The sequence below is a fragment of the Mercurialis annua genome, linkage group LG5 (genome assembly GCF_937616625.2).
Source record: "Mercurialis annua linkage group LG5, ddMerAnnu1.2, whole genome shotgun sequence".
In the NCBI taxonomy this organism is placed as follows: Eukaryota; Viridiplantae; Streptophyta; class Magnoliopsida; order Malpighiales; family Euphorbiaceae; genus Mercurialis; species Mercurialis annua.
Window position 1 is genome coordinate 34,847,092 of NC_065574.1, and position 17,132 is coordinate 34,864,223.

At 35.3% G+C, this 17,132-nt stretch overlaps 2 protein-coding genes and 1 long non-coding RNA gene across 3 annotated transcripts; all 3 read right to left on the reverse strand.

Annotated features, from left to right (window-relative positions):
- Positions 1–893: 893 nt before the first annotated feature.
- LOC126681802 (uncharacterized) lies at positions 894–6,791 on the reverse strand. Its single transcript, XM_050377356.1, has 3 exons — positions 6,683–6,791; positions 1,301–1,351; positions 894–1,198 (listed from the first exon to the last, which is right to left on the reverse strand). Exons 1-3 carry the CDS (start codon positions 6,789–6,791, stop codon positions 894–896), a joined length of 465 nt encoding a protein of 154 aa, XP_050233313.1.
- Positions 6,792–6,797: 6 nt separating this feature from the next.
- LOC126681803 (uncharacterized) lies at positions 6,798–7,639 on the reverse strand. Its single transcript, XM_050377357.1, has 3 exons — positions 7,494–7,639; positions 7,316–7,390; positions 6,798–7,266 (listed from the first exon to the last, which is right to left on the reverse strand). Exons 1-3 carry the CDS (start codon positions 7,637–7,639, stop codon positions 6,798–6,800), a joined length of 690 nt encoding a protein of 229 aa, XP_050233314.1.
- A 7,658-nt stretch (positions 7,640–15,297) lies between these two features.
- On the reverse strand, positions 15,298–16,148 carry LOC130015462 (uncharacterized). Its single transcript, XR_008790671.1, has 2 exons — positions 15,925–16,148; positions 15,298–15,523 (listed from the first exon to the last, which is right to left on the reverse strand). It is a non-coding gene; the product is annotated as an uncharacterized LOC130015462 (long non-coding RNA).
- Positions 16,149–17,132: the final 984 nt, after the last annotated feature.

Below are 17,132 nucleotides of genomic sequence, written 5' to 3' on the forward strand. Positions count from 1 at the left end.
AGCTTATAGTCAAATAGGTGAGCAATATAAGGCCTAACTTTCAGCATGTTCCTCCAACTCCATGAACTATCTAGAGGTTTAGATATACCCCAAAAACTAGACAACCTGAGCTTGTTAGTTATGACCCAGTTTGCCCATAAGGAAGGTTTGAAAGATACAACATTCTAAATATTCTTAGCAATAGCAGCTATATTCCACATAAAAATTGCCTTAATGCCTAACCCTCCTTCTTTCTTATTAGAGCACACAGTGTCCCACTTCACAGGACTGCCTTTCTTATTAGTATCCCCATGCCAAAGATATCTCCTGCACTTCTCCTCAACCACTTTAATAACTGCCTTAGGCAGCATAAAAACAGAATACTAATAAACGTGCATACTTAATAGCACAAAATTGATCAACTGCAGTCTACCCGCATATGAAAGACACTTAGAGGTCCAAGAAGAGATTCTATCTGCATTTCTCTCAATCAACTCATTACACATACTTTTAGACAACTTTGTGGACATAAGGGGAAGCCCAATATATTTTACAGGAAGGCTACCTTGTTTAAAACCCATGATCATAAGGATTCTATCTTTAGCTCCACCATTTGGGCCACTAAAAGACACAAAGCTTTTGTTTCGGTTAAGGCACAAACCTGAGACTTGAGAGAAGTCAGATAAGGTATTCTTCAGAATGGAAACTGACTGGGGGTCACCATTACTGAACAGAAATAGGTCATTTGCAAAAGCCAGGTGACACATATTGATCTTCTTGCAGCTTTTGTGATGCTTGAAACCTGATCCTTCCATGGTGTTCAGGTCAAGGCATATGGACAAATAGTCCATACAAAGGACAAAGACAAGGGGAGAGATAGGGTCCCCCTGTCTCAGACCTCTAGCACTCTGAAATTATCCACAACTCTCACCATTGACTTGAACTGAGAACATAGCACTTCTAATGCAGGTCATGACTAGGTTGATAAACTTATTGTCAATGTTCAACCCCATCATAACTTCCTCAATGAAATCCCACTCTACAGTATCATAAGCCTTCTGGAGGTCCACCTTCATAGCACAAGATTCACCTTTTTGCCTGTGATAGTTTCTAACTAGCTCATGTGCCAGTAATATATTATCTGCAATGCTTCTACCAGGGATGAATGCAGATTGGCTTTTAGATATAATTCTGTCCAAGACACAACTCAATCTTCTACCTAGGATCTTAGAAATGACCTTGTACAGCACATTGCATCATGCTATTGGCCTGTAATCACTTATGGAATCAAGGATATCCACTTTAGTAATGAGAGAAATACTGGTAGAATTTGCTTGCTTCAACATTCTTCCAGTATTGAAAAATTCCATAACTGCTTTAGTAATGTCATCACCAACAACATGTTGGTGGAACGGGACGTGAGGGTCCGAATCGTATATTTCAATTCAAAATTGGAATTCCAACAAATCGGATCCAGAAATTGATCATATCAATAACAAATGGATCGTCGTATCATCTAGTAATTAAAGCACGCATCTAGAAACTGTAAGAAGAATACCTATGTCGATTCTCCAACGATTCTTGTAGTCCCGATAGTACGGCGACCTCAAGCTCGTCCACACGAGTATGCGTCCGATTGAATCCTCTCCTTGAAGTAATCTGCAAGAGTTTCCCTTGCCGAGAAACCCTAAGCTCAAACTCTCGCCTCGATTATGTCTTTGCTGGGATGTATGAAAAACTTTCTCCAAGATTGATGACTACTTGAACTCCTTCAAATATGGTCTCTTAAGTGTGGTGTGTGTAGAATGAGAAAAGGCAACCTCTATTTATAGGGTAGAGCTTTGCTTAAGAATGCAACACCTCATATGCTAGGTGTCACACACCAAGCAAAGGTGTTGCCACCATTCGACACCTCACATGCTAGGTGTCACACACCAAGCATAGGTGTTTCCACCATCTGACACATCACATGCTAGGTGTCACACATCAAGCATAGGTGTTTCCACCTTCTGACACGTCGGATGCTAGGTGTCACACACAGAGACATACATGACATCATCACGTGACATCATAATATGACATCATCGTGACATCATCACATGACATCATCGTGACATCATCACATGACATCATCACATTAACTTGGATAAAATACAAATAGGTGCCTACTAATTTATAACTCTTACAAATTAGTCCCTAATTTATACTTGTTTTTCATCTTAGATTAATTTTCGAGATATGCTAGTATCTATATGAAATCGATCTCTCGTAAACTCAATCGGTTGCACACCCTATTGTGTGTGACTAACTAGGTTCACATCTATATGTCAATGAGAGTCATAAGAAACGCCTTTCTTATATTAAATAATTAAATCCCATTACTTATTAATTCTCGTAGATCGTGAGTGACGTCTAGCAACACATCACGACCCCCATATAGATATGAATGTTTCGATGCATTCTTTATGAACCAATGTTCATAATTACCGTACTCTCGAAATTCCCTTCATCTAAGATTCCGATCTCGACTAGTGTCACGGTTAAGTCAAACAATGTTTGTCTTAATCATATGACCTCATCTGAGTTCTTATTCTTGATAAATATGACTTCCACTAGAAACAACTTTCTAAGTAAGTCATATACACCCGCGCAGGTTTTATCATCCATTAAGAACAATTTGAGATAGCATAGAATCTTTTCTCCGTTCATCCGGAGTGATAAATCCTCTCTTGGTTAAACCCCTATCTCCATATACAACTAACTAGAGCCAACCCATCCCGTGACCCTAGCTCATGAAAGATCTAGGGATAAGGAGTATCAAACTCTAATCACCTATATACAAGATAGTGTCACCGCAAGTCAAAGGACATATGTACAATTATGAACTAGATGACATTTAATTGACTTTGATGAAATACCATGTATAAGTCATCTAGCGTCACTTGTTCGACCCACTCAACATCTTGAGTGTCCACATGTTTATCCTGATCCTCATGTATAATAAAATCTGTAACTCATATTCTTAACACCTTAAGAATAGATTCTATCATAATGTGATAAGGACAATACGTAATAAATGAACACTTAGTTGATGAGACACTTAGTTCAATTAGAACATATATATCTTTGCCATTGGGATTAGTTCTACAAATATACATGATCAAATGGCCCTAGGGCACATACTACTAACAATTTCCCACTTGCACTAGTGCCATTGGCAACTATATCTAAGCAATTGACATTGGAACATGAGATAGACACATGTTCTTGATGGAGTTGTTCCTCCAGTCATTTCCCTTTAAGTATTCACAATACTTAATGCAATTTCCATTTCAATGTCTTTCGGTTTGACAAAAGAAACACTTTCTTTTATTGACCGAACCGCCTTTCAAATATTCCAAATATTTCCGGCAATGACTTATATTGTCCTACATCTTAACAAATGAAAACATTTTTCTTTGTTAACCGATGTGCATTTCTTTTTCGCAATAGCCTTGGAGGCATCTAAATATCTTAATCAAACAAAAATGATTTTAAACCACTAATGGATTACTATCGTGAATGTCACTTTAAAGAATTCTATTTAATCTTATTATCCCTTAGATAGCAAAGAACTCTAATTAGTATTCCTGTTATTTTGTATATTTAAACCATAATGATTTGGTCTTTATCAAAATGGCCTCCCACTATCTTTTTCGAATCCTACACTTCCAAAATAGGAAACGTGAATCTTTGTTGGAAAAAGATTCAAGCGGGTGATTGAATTCTTATACTCATTTATCTTTCCCTCAAGTACTTAATGCTATTCTTGGGATCAAAATGATATATAAGTGAACAACTACTTGTTCATCATATCTCATATGAGGTTCAATCATTTCCGGCTCCTAATGCTTTCACCCTCAAGTACTTAATGCTATTCTTGGGTTTCCACATTAGTTAAGCTTAACCCATTGAATCAACTAAGATGTATCGATTTGAATAATATACGACTCAGGTACGCCTAATTGCCTTTCTCGCCGTATATTATATCGAGTACACCCGCAACATCGCATGCTTAACAGTAAACTCGACAACATCTCTTGACGATATCATCTCACCCCTATGTATCCATAGCTGACAAGATGATAACTCAAAGCGTGTTAGTTTATTGCTCCAATGGAGAGCCATTGGTAAATCAATTTAATGATTAATCAATATAAACTTAATCTTTTTACTTTTAGGAAGATTTCTTAGGGTTTTAAGTTATTCCGGTCTCACTAAGCCCATAACACATTTTAGCATGCATCTCATACATATTAAAGCTAAAATGAATCATGCAATCACACATGTATGATTATGGACTTCCTAGGTCTCATTCTTTAGCCAAAAAAGAATGAGCAAACTATTATTTGTTCCGCATGTTTTGTTGACGACAACATAATGCACAAGCGAGTCACGTATTGTGTTAAATAATCACATTAGAAAAATTTCCAGGATAGATTGGAGGGTCACGAGCGGACCACTTAAGTATCAATCTCCTAGACATAATTTAATCAAATGTAATTAATGTCACAATACCGTTTGCTTGTTTTTGCAAACAAGACCTAAGCCCTCGGAATTATAAATTACATGCCAATTAATAATTCCTAAGTCCATGATTATTAATATATGCATTCAATCGTAAAGCTTTAATACTTGCTGATACGGTGGCTCTGATACCATTGTTGGTGCAGCGGGACGTGAGGGTCCGAATCGTATATTTCAATTCAAAATTGGAATTCCAACAATTCAGATCCATAAATTGATCATATCAATAACAAATGGATCGTCGTATCATATAGTAATTAAAGCACGCATCTTGAAACCGTAAGAAGAATACCTATGTCGATTCTCCAACGATTATTGTAGTCCCGATAGTACGGCGACCTCAAGCTCATCCACACGAGTATGCGTCCGATTGAATCCTCGCCTTGAAGTAATTTGCAAGAGTTTCTCTTGCCGAGAAACCCTAAACTCAAACTCTCGCCTCGATTACGTCTTTGCTGGGATGTATGAAAAACTTTCTCCAAACTTTTCTGTGATTGATGACTACTTGAACTCCTTCAAATATGGTCTCTTAAGTGTGGTGTGTGTAGAATGAGCAAAGGCAACCACTATTTATAGGGTAGAGCTTTACTTAAGAATGCCACACCTCACAAGCTAGGTGTCACACACCAAGCAAAGGTGTTGCCACCATTCGACATCTCACATGCTAGGTGTCATACACCAAGCATAGGTGTTGCCACCATTTGAAACATCACATGCTAGGTGTCACACATTAAGCATAGGTGTTGCCACCTTCTGACACGTCGGATGCTAGGTGTCACACACAGAGACATACATGACATCATCACGTGACATCCTCATATGACATCATCGTGACATCATCACATGACATCATCGTGACATCATCACATGACATCATCGTGACATCATCACATGACATCATCGTGACATCATCACATGACATCATCACATTAACTTGGATAAAATACAATTAGGTGCCTACTAATTTCTAACTCTTACAAATTAGTCCCTAATTTATACTTGTTTTTCATCTTAGATTAATTTCCGAGATATGCTAGTATCTATATGAAATCGATCTCTCGTAAACTCAATCAGTTGCACATCCTATTGTGTGTGACTAACTAGGTTCACATTATATGGCAACGAGAGTCATAAGAAACGCCTTTCTTATATTAAATAATTAAATCCCATTAATTATTAATTCTCGTAGATCGTGACTGACGTCTAGCAACATATCACGACCCCCAAATAGATATGAATGTTTCGATGCATTCTTTCTGAACCAATGTTCATAGTTACCGTACACTCAAAATTCCTTTCATCTAAGATTCTGATCTCGACTAGTGTCACGGTTAAGTCAAACACTATTTGTCTTAATCATATGACCTCATCTCAGTTCTTATTCTTGATAAATATGACTTCCACTAGAAACAACTTTCTAAGTAAGTCATATACACCTGCGCAGGTTTTATCATCCATCAAGAACAATTTGAGATAGCATAGAATCTTTTCTCCGTTCATCCGGAGTGATAAATCCTCTCTTTGTTAAACCCCTATCTCCATATACAACTAACTAGAGCCAACACATCCCGGACCCTACCTCATGAAAGATCTAGGGATAAGGAGTATCAAACTCTAATCACCTATATACAAGATAGTGTCACCGCAAGTCAAAGGACATATGTACAATTATGAACTAGATGACATTAAATTGACTTTTATGAAATACCATGTATAAGTCATCTAGCGTCACTTTTTCGACCCACTCAACATCTTGAGTGTCCACATGTTTATCCTGATCCTCATCAACTAGTATGAGACTCACTACTTCCTATAATTAGAAACTCCTTACTAATCAGGAGAATAAACAGAGGTGAAAATCTTTCCAGGATAATACGATGACCTTATTCGTAGGACCCCATCGATCATGAACTGTTATTTAGATCACATGTATAATAAAATCTGTAACTCATATTCTTAACACCTTAAGAATAAATTCTATCACAATGTGATAAGGACAATACGTAATAAATGAACACTTAGTTGATGAGACACTTAGTTCAATTAGAACATATATATCTTTGCCATTGGGATTAGTTCTACAAATATACATGATCAAATGGCCCTAGGGCACATACTACTAACACGACACTCCAACCTTTCTTATAGAAGGCACTTCCAAAGCCATCAGGCCTTGGAGCCTTGTCATCATTAATGCTAAACAAGTCTCTTTTTATCTCCTCAGCGGTGACAATCCCACTTAACATATCATTCTACTCTCTATTTACCACTAAGCCTTTCTCAAAGACCATTGGGTTTACATTCCTTCTGTCCTCTAGCTTATCCCTAAAGAATTTTCTATAATGATGCACAATCCCTTCCTTAAGCTGCTCAGAATCTTCAATATATTCCCCATTGACTTTGAATCTGATTATCCTTTTCCTGGAAGTTCTCTGGTTCATATATATATGGAAGAACTTTGTGTTCCTATCCCCCAGATTAATCAACTTAATTCTGGATTTCTGCCTTAATATACTTTCCTCCCACTTAATCAACTTCAGGAAGTGATTATTCACTGCCCTTTCCTCATCCATAAGAACAGTGTTACTTGGATTATTCTGCAGGTCAGATTGTAACTTGCATAGAGTTTCTCTCATTTTATTTACTCTAATAGAGATACTACTGAACTCCTTCTCACTCAACTTCCTCAATTCCTTCCTAGTCTTTTTAGCTTCTGGTATACTTTATACATGCAACAACCATTGCAATCCTCATCCCAACCATTCCTCACCGTATCCATAAAATCCTGATGCTCACACCAGGCATTGTAAAATTTAAACCCCATTTTCCTTCTCTCCCTCTCTTCCTGCATCTTAATGACAAGAGGACTATGATCAGAGATTCCAGGAGCTTGCACGTCACAATATGAGTCCCTACAATCTCTATTCCACTGGTCATTGACAAATCACCAGTCTATGGTTCTCCAAATTCTATCAAGACCATTCTGGTTATTAGTCCAAGTGAACTTGTTTCCCACCTTCTTTAATTCACTAACATTGGCTTCATTTATCCATTTTTTAAACTGGTCTGCTGCATTGTCACGACCCAATTTCATGGATCGTGACCGGCGCTAGGGTATGGGTAAGGTTGTACCAAAACCCGTAGCAAGCCTTGCGGAAAACCACCAATCATATAAACCTGTAGAAAATCCAATGCTCGGGGGCAACCGAGACTCCAACTTAAACTATCAGTTTAAATATAAGTACTTCCATTAAATAAAAATAAGTAGAGTTAAACAATAGTAATGCCAAAGCATAAAATAAAGCCAGTCAGACAAATTCGACAAACAGAATAGAATAATATAGACTTCTAGTTTACTACTGCGGTCTAAGAAAAAGGTAGTTTGACAATTTATTAAAAGAAAATAAACCTCCGAGGAATAAAGATTCGGAGTGGACCAGCTTTCAAATCATAAACCTGGAAAATTTGGGAAAACAACGGGGTCAGATATACTGAGATGAGTTCGCAATACTATTTACATTTATTAAGTTTAAAACCCTTAAATCAAAACAGTTTATACTAATATAGTATGATTATGGAATAACAGTATTGAAATGATCCCAGCGTAAGTATGACATAGCATACTGAAAAATAAACCCAGAGTGGACGGGAACTAATCCTCGTCAAATTACCAGCGTAAGCAAGACCACAGTCTGCCGATCCCAGAGTATATACTGGTGCACACAGTCTCGATACAAGCCTATCGAGTAGCTCGTTTCAATCCAGATCCATAATCGCTTAAAACAGTTCAAAAACATTTATAATACTAAAATAAATTGCGGTACTTAATAAAGCGGTAAATAGCACTACAAACTCACTGCTTGCTTATCCACGTGAATCTTGGCAAACAGCTAACCCTGCGTAGACTCCGAAGCACGAGCAGTCGACGAGTCTAAAACATTATACGAGTTAAAATTCGAACAACCCCTAACTCTAAGAATACTAGACACCACATAGGACTAGCATCTCGAACACAACCAAAGAATCAACCAAGGTGACCAAGTACAACCAATGTATATCCAAAATATTTCATTCAAACCAAATAACAAAGTTAAGCAAATAAAGTTAGGTGAGTTCTTATCTTTGAAACAAAACCAAAGTCCTTTCATAACTTAAATACTTTATTTAAAATCGAAAGATTTCCCAAAGTAGTGTGTTAGCCTTAACTGCAGTATATAGCTCAACATCACATGTCGGGAGACCACGTCTAACCCGACTCATACAAAAACCAAAGTTAAAACCAAAGTCTTAAATCAAACCTTAAATGAAACCAAAGTTATTTTAATAAGAACTCATAACTTAACTTAATAATGCCAGAACATAATTTAGCCAAATAAGCTTGCTAACACTTGACAAGTAACACCCAAGGTACACTTGAATATATCACCTTAAATAGAATCAATAAGATTCAACATATTTCAAGTATCAACTTGAAACTAAAATAACTTAGCTAAACATAATACGACCATCTTACTCCTTACATGCTTTTAATCAATTACTTAACCCATGTTAACCACAATCTAGGATAAGCTAACGTTTGTAACGAGATTGAATCATTATTTTAAAACACTTTCCAGCCCTTAGTAGCTTGGTTACAATCACCCTAAGTGAGCAAAATACAAGCCACAACGTTTGCTAAGCCTTTAATTCAATAACACCCAAGTAACATCTCAAATGCTTTAAACTAACCTTTGCAAATAATTTCTAGCAAGGTTAACAATTCAAAACAGCGAATTAAACCTTTGTAAAACCTTAATTCACCTATGATTAAGCCTTAGTCAAATTATCACATATCCCCCAATGTATTAGTTGCTAGTTATTAACCTATTTACCCTTCAAAGGAGATTTCCAGCTTTTAGCTTAAAGTTCAAAACAGAATTTAATCCAACAATGTTAATCAATTGATAGTACGATGTCATAAGCACAATTCCTTTAACCCACCCAATGTATTGATTAACATCTACAACCTATGATTTATTTACTCAAAGATTTCCAGATTTTAATAAAAGCTTAAAACAAGAATTTCAATTCAAAACATTACCCAAAGCATTAATCCTCCAATTAACTTAAGCAAATCAATCCACCCAATGTATTAGTGACAAGAACAAGACAATAACCACACCAATTAACATTTACAGATTTTAGAATCAAGGCAAAACAGAAATGTAAGCCAAGCTACCCAAAGTATTGAATTAACACATCATCTAGCAATCTCCACAAACTATAACAAAGATTTAGAGCCACTAACCTTTTGGAATAGATTAAGAACAACCAAGGGAAGAGAGCCCATAATATATTTGATTAGAACAAGCCTACAATTAACCAAACGCCATAACTAATGAATCCAATTCAAAGAGACAAGGAAATCGATGAATTAAATAACAAAGGATAGGTCTAGAACACTTACTGAATGTCTAAATCACCAAGGAAAGGTAGGAAATCAGTTGGGAATGAATTAGAATCGTGTTTAGGGTTTTAGGAAAAAGTGGGGGCTGTTTAGGTTTCAGAAACGGGCTTTTATAAGCCTTCCCGTAGTGAACCGGTTCACTGGCCGGTTCTACTGGGCAAAACCGGTTAATGAACCGGCCAAGCATAAAATGAGTCGGCCCTCTGGCTGGTTCTACTGGGCAGAACCGGTCAGAGAACCGGTTTACCTTCTGCTCAGCAAAATTGAGCAAACCGGACCTCCAAACCGCTTTTACTCAGTAGGTCCGGTCCTAGGTCCAGTCAAAGTCTCAAAACCGACTTAAAATGTGTCTGAACACGTCCCGAAAGCTACGATACGATCCGTCAAACACACACACAAGTGTGAACCAAACCAACACCAAAACACATGCACAAACCGAAGTGAGAACACAATTATTGTTCAACCTAAACCGAACATTAAACGGTCAAACAACCTTCGAATCGAGTCATAAAAACACGGGATATTACATTCTCCCCAACTTAAAAACAAAAATCGTCCTCGATTTTAACACAATGCAAACAAGCACAAAACACGATATACGCGCACAAAGCAACCCAAGTAAAACATATAACACAAATCCAAAGTACTAAAACAACATCGAACATTCGAAGCAATGCTAAACTCAATGTACCTCAAGGAATGAAATATAACAATTACACATAATGGAATCTGTCGCCTAAGTATACTCCCTAACTATAAAACTGTATAAACTGAAACCATATGCATACCTTCACCCATCAACCTACGCACTTGCGTAACCACTAACTTAGTAGGTTGCTCTTGGAATGATAACTCAAAACTACCACTCATATAAATCAACAACTCAAATTGTCACCACACATATAGGAGCAAAATTTTAAATCCAAAAGTTCGTTGATCCAAACGATTAATTGATTAAACAAAATATAAATCCTCAAGATTTTTCAACTATAAACAAAAAATATGTTCACAAGGGAGGTTAACAAGACCCGCTATAGGTCTAACAACTATAATAACAACCTTTATAAGGTGCAAGGAAAATCCGAAACTCAAATCGTAATTCTTACTATACCAAAATCTAACACTTCAAAATGGAAACTTTCAAATCCCCATTAATGACACCATGCAACCCTCGCCACTTACTTAACATATCAACACCTATTATCCCACATCGAAGCATTTAAATGAACTTGTTATATCAAACGAACGATCTAGTCCAAAATTTACTAGATAAGGTTCTCGCCAATATATATCAGCCAACTTTAAAACATCATCAAAATCGAGCTGTACCCACGACAAGGACCAAGCTCGACAAGACCATCAACCTTAACAAATCATTAAACACGTACTCACATACTGACATTCCAAAGAATATACCGTTTTAACTATGATAACGAAATCTCCAAGTTACAAACAAACTGACTCATTCAAATAGATCCTTCCACTCATACAATAAGAAAGCATACAACCCAAAAGTTACCCAAGGTAATTAAACACCAACATACATACAAATTTTTGCACAAACCAAATTTTATGCCGCACACAAAAGGTTCAACAACCAAATAAAACGATATCCAACTTTAAACAACAAAAATCCCCAATCAATAGTATCGACCATCCAACCTTTATTGTTGAAACCTACTGATCACGATTCTCGAATCAGCTAACTCAAACTCTCAAAATCATCTTACCAAATGTAACTGTAATCTTGTAACCATGATATCACCTAGATCAAATTCACTAGCAACTAGATCATTGGTTATGCTCAAGTCAAACTTATTTGAAAACAAAATTTCCAAAATACAAAATATTATATTTATATTTTCCACTTCTGTTTTAAAGACGTTAACATCTTATACCTCTCTTTATATATAAAGACTAAAGTGCTTGTACCGTTCGAAAACCTCAAGTTTTGTAAACACATTAAAAGTTTCAAAATATTCGTATTTTGAATTCCGCAGTTGCACCTTACTCTCAATATAAGTTTGCAAATATATAAAATAGTTCAACTAACAGAATTATTATTCTCTTTAAATCAATGATTGATAGTTTTTTTATACTTTTATCAAAATAGAAAATATTTATAAAGAAAATCTCTTCTTCCACATAATATTTTTATCCGAGTATACCAAAACATTTATACTAAAATGAATATGTAATAACAAATTTTTTTTAAAATCCCGGCATAAACACATACGACGAGCATAACCAAATCCCTTAATCTAATAACCTCAAATCATAAATTGGAAGCTAACACATAAGCCTTCCAATCCGACCTCAAAATCCTATCACACTTATAGCAACAATAACTCGACTGCAACCTTTATATTCATTCTTACTCCCTATGAAGCACCAAATTTATGATACTACAGATCAATCACTCATAGCGTAATCGTCCTTAATTCACCACCATCATCACAGAGTATTTGCCTAGCTACCTTTCGGTAACAGTTTCAAAATGATTTGAAATCCAACAACTTATTAAATACATTTATCACAATGTGACTCGCGAGTTCGTTTCAAAACGTCTTTCATAAAAACACTTTATCGATAAAATCCCTTTTTACATAATTATGCGCCAGGGTGATGACATCTCTCATCCCCAAAGAGTTGCATCCAACTCTAAACTTTTCTATGCACGTGATGCATGTACTATTATGCATGTATCAATTATTAATTTATTTTTTTTACTTAGTGAACATTCTCAGTGCTCAATGCAATTTCCTATTCGTGACATACAAAAATGCATGTTCATGATATGTATGGACACAATTACGTGATAAAAATATTTCAAATACTTCTACAAATTTTCATTCGAAATCAATTTCTCGATAAAACATTTGCTAGACGTTACACTCTATGAGACGTGCACTCGATAACCTCAAAATATTATTTCAAATTTCATACTCGCAAACTACCAAATCATATGATACTAACATAACAATTCAAACCGATAACTCCTTTAAAATCTCTTATGAATAAAATAATACTCGATAAACTCCAATCAAACTGAAATTTAATTTAAGGAAAACAATACATCATATATGCTTCTACAAAAAAAAAACTTACATTCAATTTCCGCATCATATTATCCAACTTGATGAGAAGCACTAGCATTACAAGATACACCTATCTATCTCCTCGGATAAGAATTTCAAAAATATATTTTTCTGTGATATACAAATATCGCCAATCTTTTCAAAAACACTTTACTCATTTTCCATATCAAAACCCAAAGATCTCGACCCACAAAACATTAACCCATCTTAACCCCTAACCAAAACTAAGGCAGTACAGGGTCTAACAAATGCTCGACACACAAATCAGAACCAAACATCAAGGTTAAGCCAAACGAACACATGAAAATAATTACCTCACATGCTACTCTGCACGACGAGATAAAACAAACTCAACCAACATAAATCAACTAAACTTGCGAGGTAAACAACGCAAATTCAAATCAAGAGATCACAAATTCTATAATTCTAAAACCATCCAAGTGTGCCATACAGCCAATTAAACCAACATACTTAAATGACAAGATCAAAATGTACTATAACCAGTTTTGAATTTGTAATAAAGTCAACATGTAATATGTCACCTTTCAAGAGTACGCTTCAAATTCATTTTGAAATTTAAAGTCAACCAAAAAAAAATTCAATTGTTTTTTTTTAGTTGAGCCCCACTGTTAAAACGAAATCAATTATCCGAAAAAAAAAATATCTCTTCTTATAAATTAATCGCTTTAAAAGAATACCCAAAGTATTTCAATTATAAAACCATCGAGTTAGCCGAGTCATTATAACTACCAAGCTCAACTCCCAAATTTGGGTGACCCAAGTCGAACCTAAAACAACAGTCTATAAAACGTATTCAAAACATTTGTAAGTCCGGAAGGATGCCTTTAAATAAAATCCCATTTTTTTATAAGAGCTCAACGCAACCCAAGTATCAAAAATCAACTCAATCACTCAATTGAGAAGAACATAAATCACCACAACCATTTATAAATTTAAAAAAAAAATATTTAAATAAAATCTCAATTTTTCTAAAAAAAAAAATAGGAGTTCAACCTTATCCGAAAATCAAAAGCATTTCAAAATCTTAAGTGAGAAAATCTTTAATCTCAAACAGTTATTCTGTAAACACCTAATCTGGCCAAACGTAATATACCAAACATATGACCAACGACGCTTCAAACGTCGACAAACCACAACGCGGTGAAATTAACAAAAGCAATATTAAATCCTCAAATGTGAATCACCTCATAATTTAAATTATTTTGAAAATAATTGTTTGTCAACACTAATCCAAACGTAAGATTCTGAAATACATGGAATTCATTTTACTTGAAAAGTAATCAAAAATCACATTTTTAAAAAGTATTAAAACCAGACGTCTATTCCGATTCTCGTGTCAAAACACAAAAGTAATCAAAATAATTTTCTTAATAAAAAGTGTAAAACCAACGTGCAATCAAACAACATAAAGCTACAAAACATGTTTAAAGATTTAACACAAAAATCCTTTAAAAATTATACAAGGCCAAAGCCTAACGTATCATCGTATGTGCCAACCTATTTAGCACCCAACAACGCAGCCAAAACCAAATTGTACTCACCAACAAGGTGAAGGCAACCCAATTATAATCAAAATTATCCAAGGCGTAAAAGCCAAGAACTAATCACCCAAGGTAAAAATCATATAAGGAACAACATCCTACAAAGCATCACCCGAAGTAAACACCATATAAGGCACAATAGCCATCAAAACATTTCCCAAAGTATATCTCATAGATGGCACAACAGTCAACAAAAATCACTCAAAGTATATCTCATATATGGCACTACAGCCAACAAATCACCCAATGTATAAGCAGTAAACATTCCGAAGTAAAGCATCAGTAACACATAAAACCGACACTCAACATTCCTATAGATGAAGGTAGAAATTTTGAAAACAGAAGATGACGTTTCAAAAGACAAGACTTGAATCCTAATTCCGCAGTAGATCCTATAACACAACCGTAACACTTAACATGCTTTAAAGCGATAAACACATAACATGCAAAAATTTGGCCTTAGTTCGAAACTAAGGCTCTGATACCAACTTTATCACGACCCAATTTCATGGATCGTGACCGGCGCTAGGGTATGGGTAAGGTTGTACCAAAACCCGTAGCAAGCCTTGCGGAAAACCACCAATCATATAAACCTGTAGAAAATCCAATGCTCGGGGGCAACCGAGACTCCAACTTAAACTATCAGTTTAAATATAAGTACTTCCATTAAATAAAAATAAGTAGAGTTAAACAATAGTAATGCCAAAGCATAAAATAAAGCCAGTCAGACAAATCCGACAAACAGAATAGAATAATATAGACTTCTAGTTTACTACTGCGGTCTAAGAAAAAGGTAGTTTGACAATTTATTAAAAGAAAATAAACCTCCGAGGAATAAAGATTCGGAGTGGACCAGCTTTCAAATCATAAACCTGGAAAATTTGGGAAAACAACGGGGTCAGATATACTGAGATGAGTTCGCAATACTATTTACATTTATTAAGTTTAAAACCCTTAAATCAAAACAGTTTATACTAATATAGTATGATTATGGAATAACAGTATTGAAATGATCCCAGCGTAAGTATGACATAGCATACTGAAAAATAAACCCAGAGTGGACGGGAACTAATCCTCGTCAAATTACCAGCGTAAGCAAGACCACAGTCTGCCGATCCCAGAGTATATACTGGTGCACACAGTCTCGATACAAGCCTATCGAGTAGCTCGTTTCAATCCAGATCCATAATCGCTTAAAACAGTTCAAAAACATTTATAATACTAAAATAAATTGCGGTACTTAATAAAGCGGTAAATAGCACTACAAACTCACTGCTTGCTTATCCACGTGAATCTTGGCAAACAGCTAACCCTGCGTAGACTCCGAAGCACGAGCAGTCGACGAGTCTAAAACATTATACGAGTTAAAATTCGAACAACCCCTAACTCTAAGAATACTAGACACCACATAGGACTAGCATCTCGAACACAACCAAAGAATCAACCAAGGTGACCAAGTACAACCAATGTATATCCAAAATATTTCATTCAAACCAAATAACAAAGTTAAGCAAATAAAGTTAGGTGAGTTCTTATCTTTGAAACAAAACCAAAGTCCTTTCATAACTTAAATACTTTATTTAAAATCGAAAGATTTCCCAAAGTAGTGTGTTAGCCTTAACTGCAGTATATAGCTCAACATCACATGTCGGGAGACCACGTCTAACCCGACTCATACAAAAACCAAAGTTAAAACCAAAGTCTTAAATCAAACCTTAAATGAAACCAAAGTTATTTTAATAAGAACTCATACCTTAACTTAATAATGCCAAAACATAATTTAGCCAAATAAGCTTGCCAACACTTGACAAGTAACACCCAAGGTACACTTGAATATATCACCTTAAATAGAATCAATAAGATTCAACATATTTTAAGTATCAACTTGAAACTAAAATAACTTAGCTAAACATAATACGACCATCTTACTCCTTACATGCTTTTAATCAATTACTTAACCCATGTTAACCACAATCTAGGATAAGCTAACGTTTGTAACGAGATTGAATCATTATTTTAAAACACTTTCCAGCCCTTAGTAGCTTGGTTACAATCACCCTAAGTGAGCAAAATACAAGCCACAACGTTTGCTAAGCCTTTAATTCAATAACACCCAAGTAACATCTCAAATGCTTTAAACTAACCTTTGCAAATAATTTCTAGCAAGGTTAACAATTCAAAACAGCGAATTAAACCTTTGTAAAACCTTAATTCACCTATGATTAAGCCTTAGTCAAATTATCACAAATCCCCCATTGTATTAGTTGCTAGTTATTAACCTATTTACCCTTCAAAGGAGATTTCCAGCTTTTAGCTTAAAGTTCAAAACAGAATTTAATCCAACAATGTTAATCAATTGATAGTACGATGTCATAAGCACAATTCCTTTAACCCACCCAATGTATTGATTAACATCTACAACCTATGATTTATTTACTCAAAGATTTCCAGATTTTAATAAAAGCTTAAAACAAGAATTTC

Excerpts from the sequence above, each read along its gene's own strand:
- LOC126681803 (XM_050377357.1), bottom strand. The coding sequence starts at position 7,639 with ATGAAATTGGGTCGTGACAATGCAGCAGACCAGTTTAAAAAATGGATA. Across the intron at positions 7,391-7,493 it reads ATTTGGAGAACCATAGACTG|GAAGAGAGGGAGAGAAGGAA; the intron begins GTGATTTGTCAA and ends ATTAAGATGCAG. Across the intron at positions 7,267-7,315 it reads ATCAGGATTTTATGGATACG|TATACCAGAAGCTAAAAAGA; the intron begins GTGAGGAATGGT and ends GCATGTATAAAG.
- LOC126681802 (XM_050377356.1), bottom strand. The coding sequence starts at position 6,791 with ATGTTAAGTGGGATTGTCACCGCTGAGGAGATAAAAAGAGACTTGTTT. Across the intron at positions 1,352-6,682 it reads AAGTGCCTTCTATAAGAAAG|TTATGGAATTTTTCAATACT; the intron begins GTTGGAGTGTCG and ends TTACTAAAGCAG. Across the intron at positions 1,199-1,300 it reads GAAGCAAGCAAATTCTACCA|GTAGAAGATTGAGTTGTGTC; the intron begins GTATTTCTCTCA and ends CTAAGATCCTAG.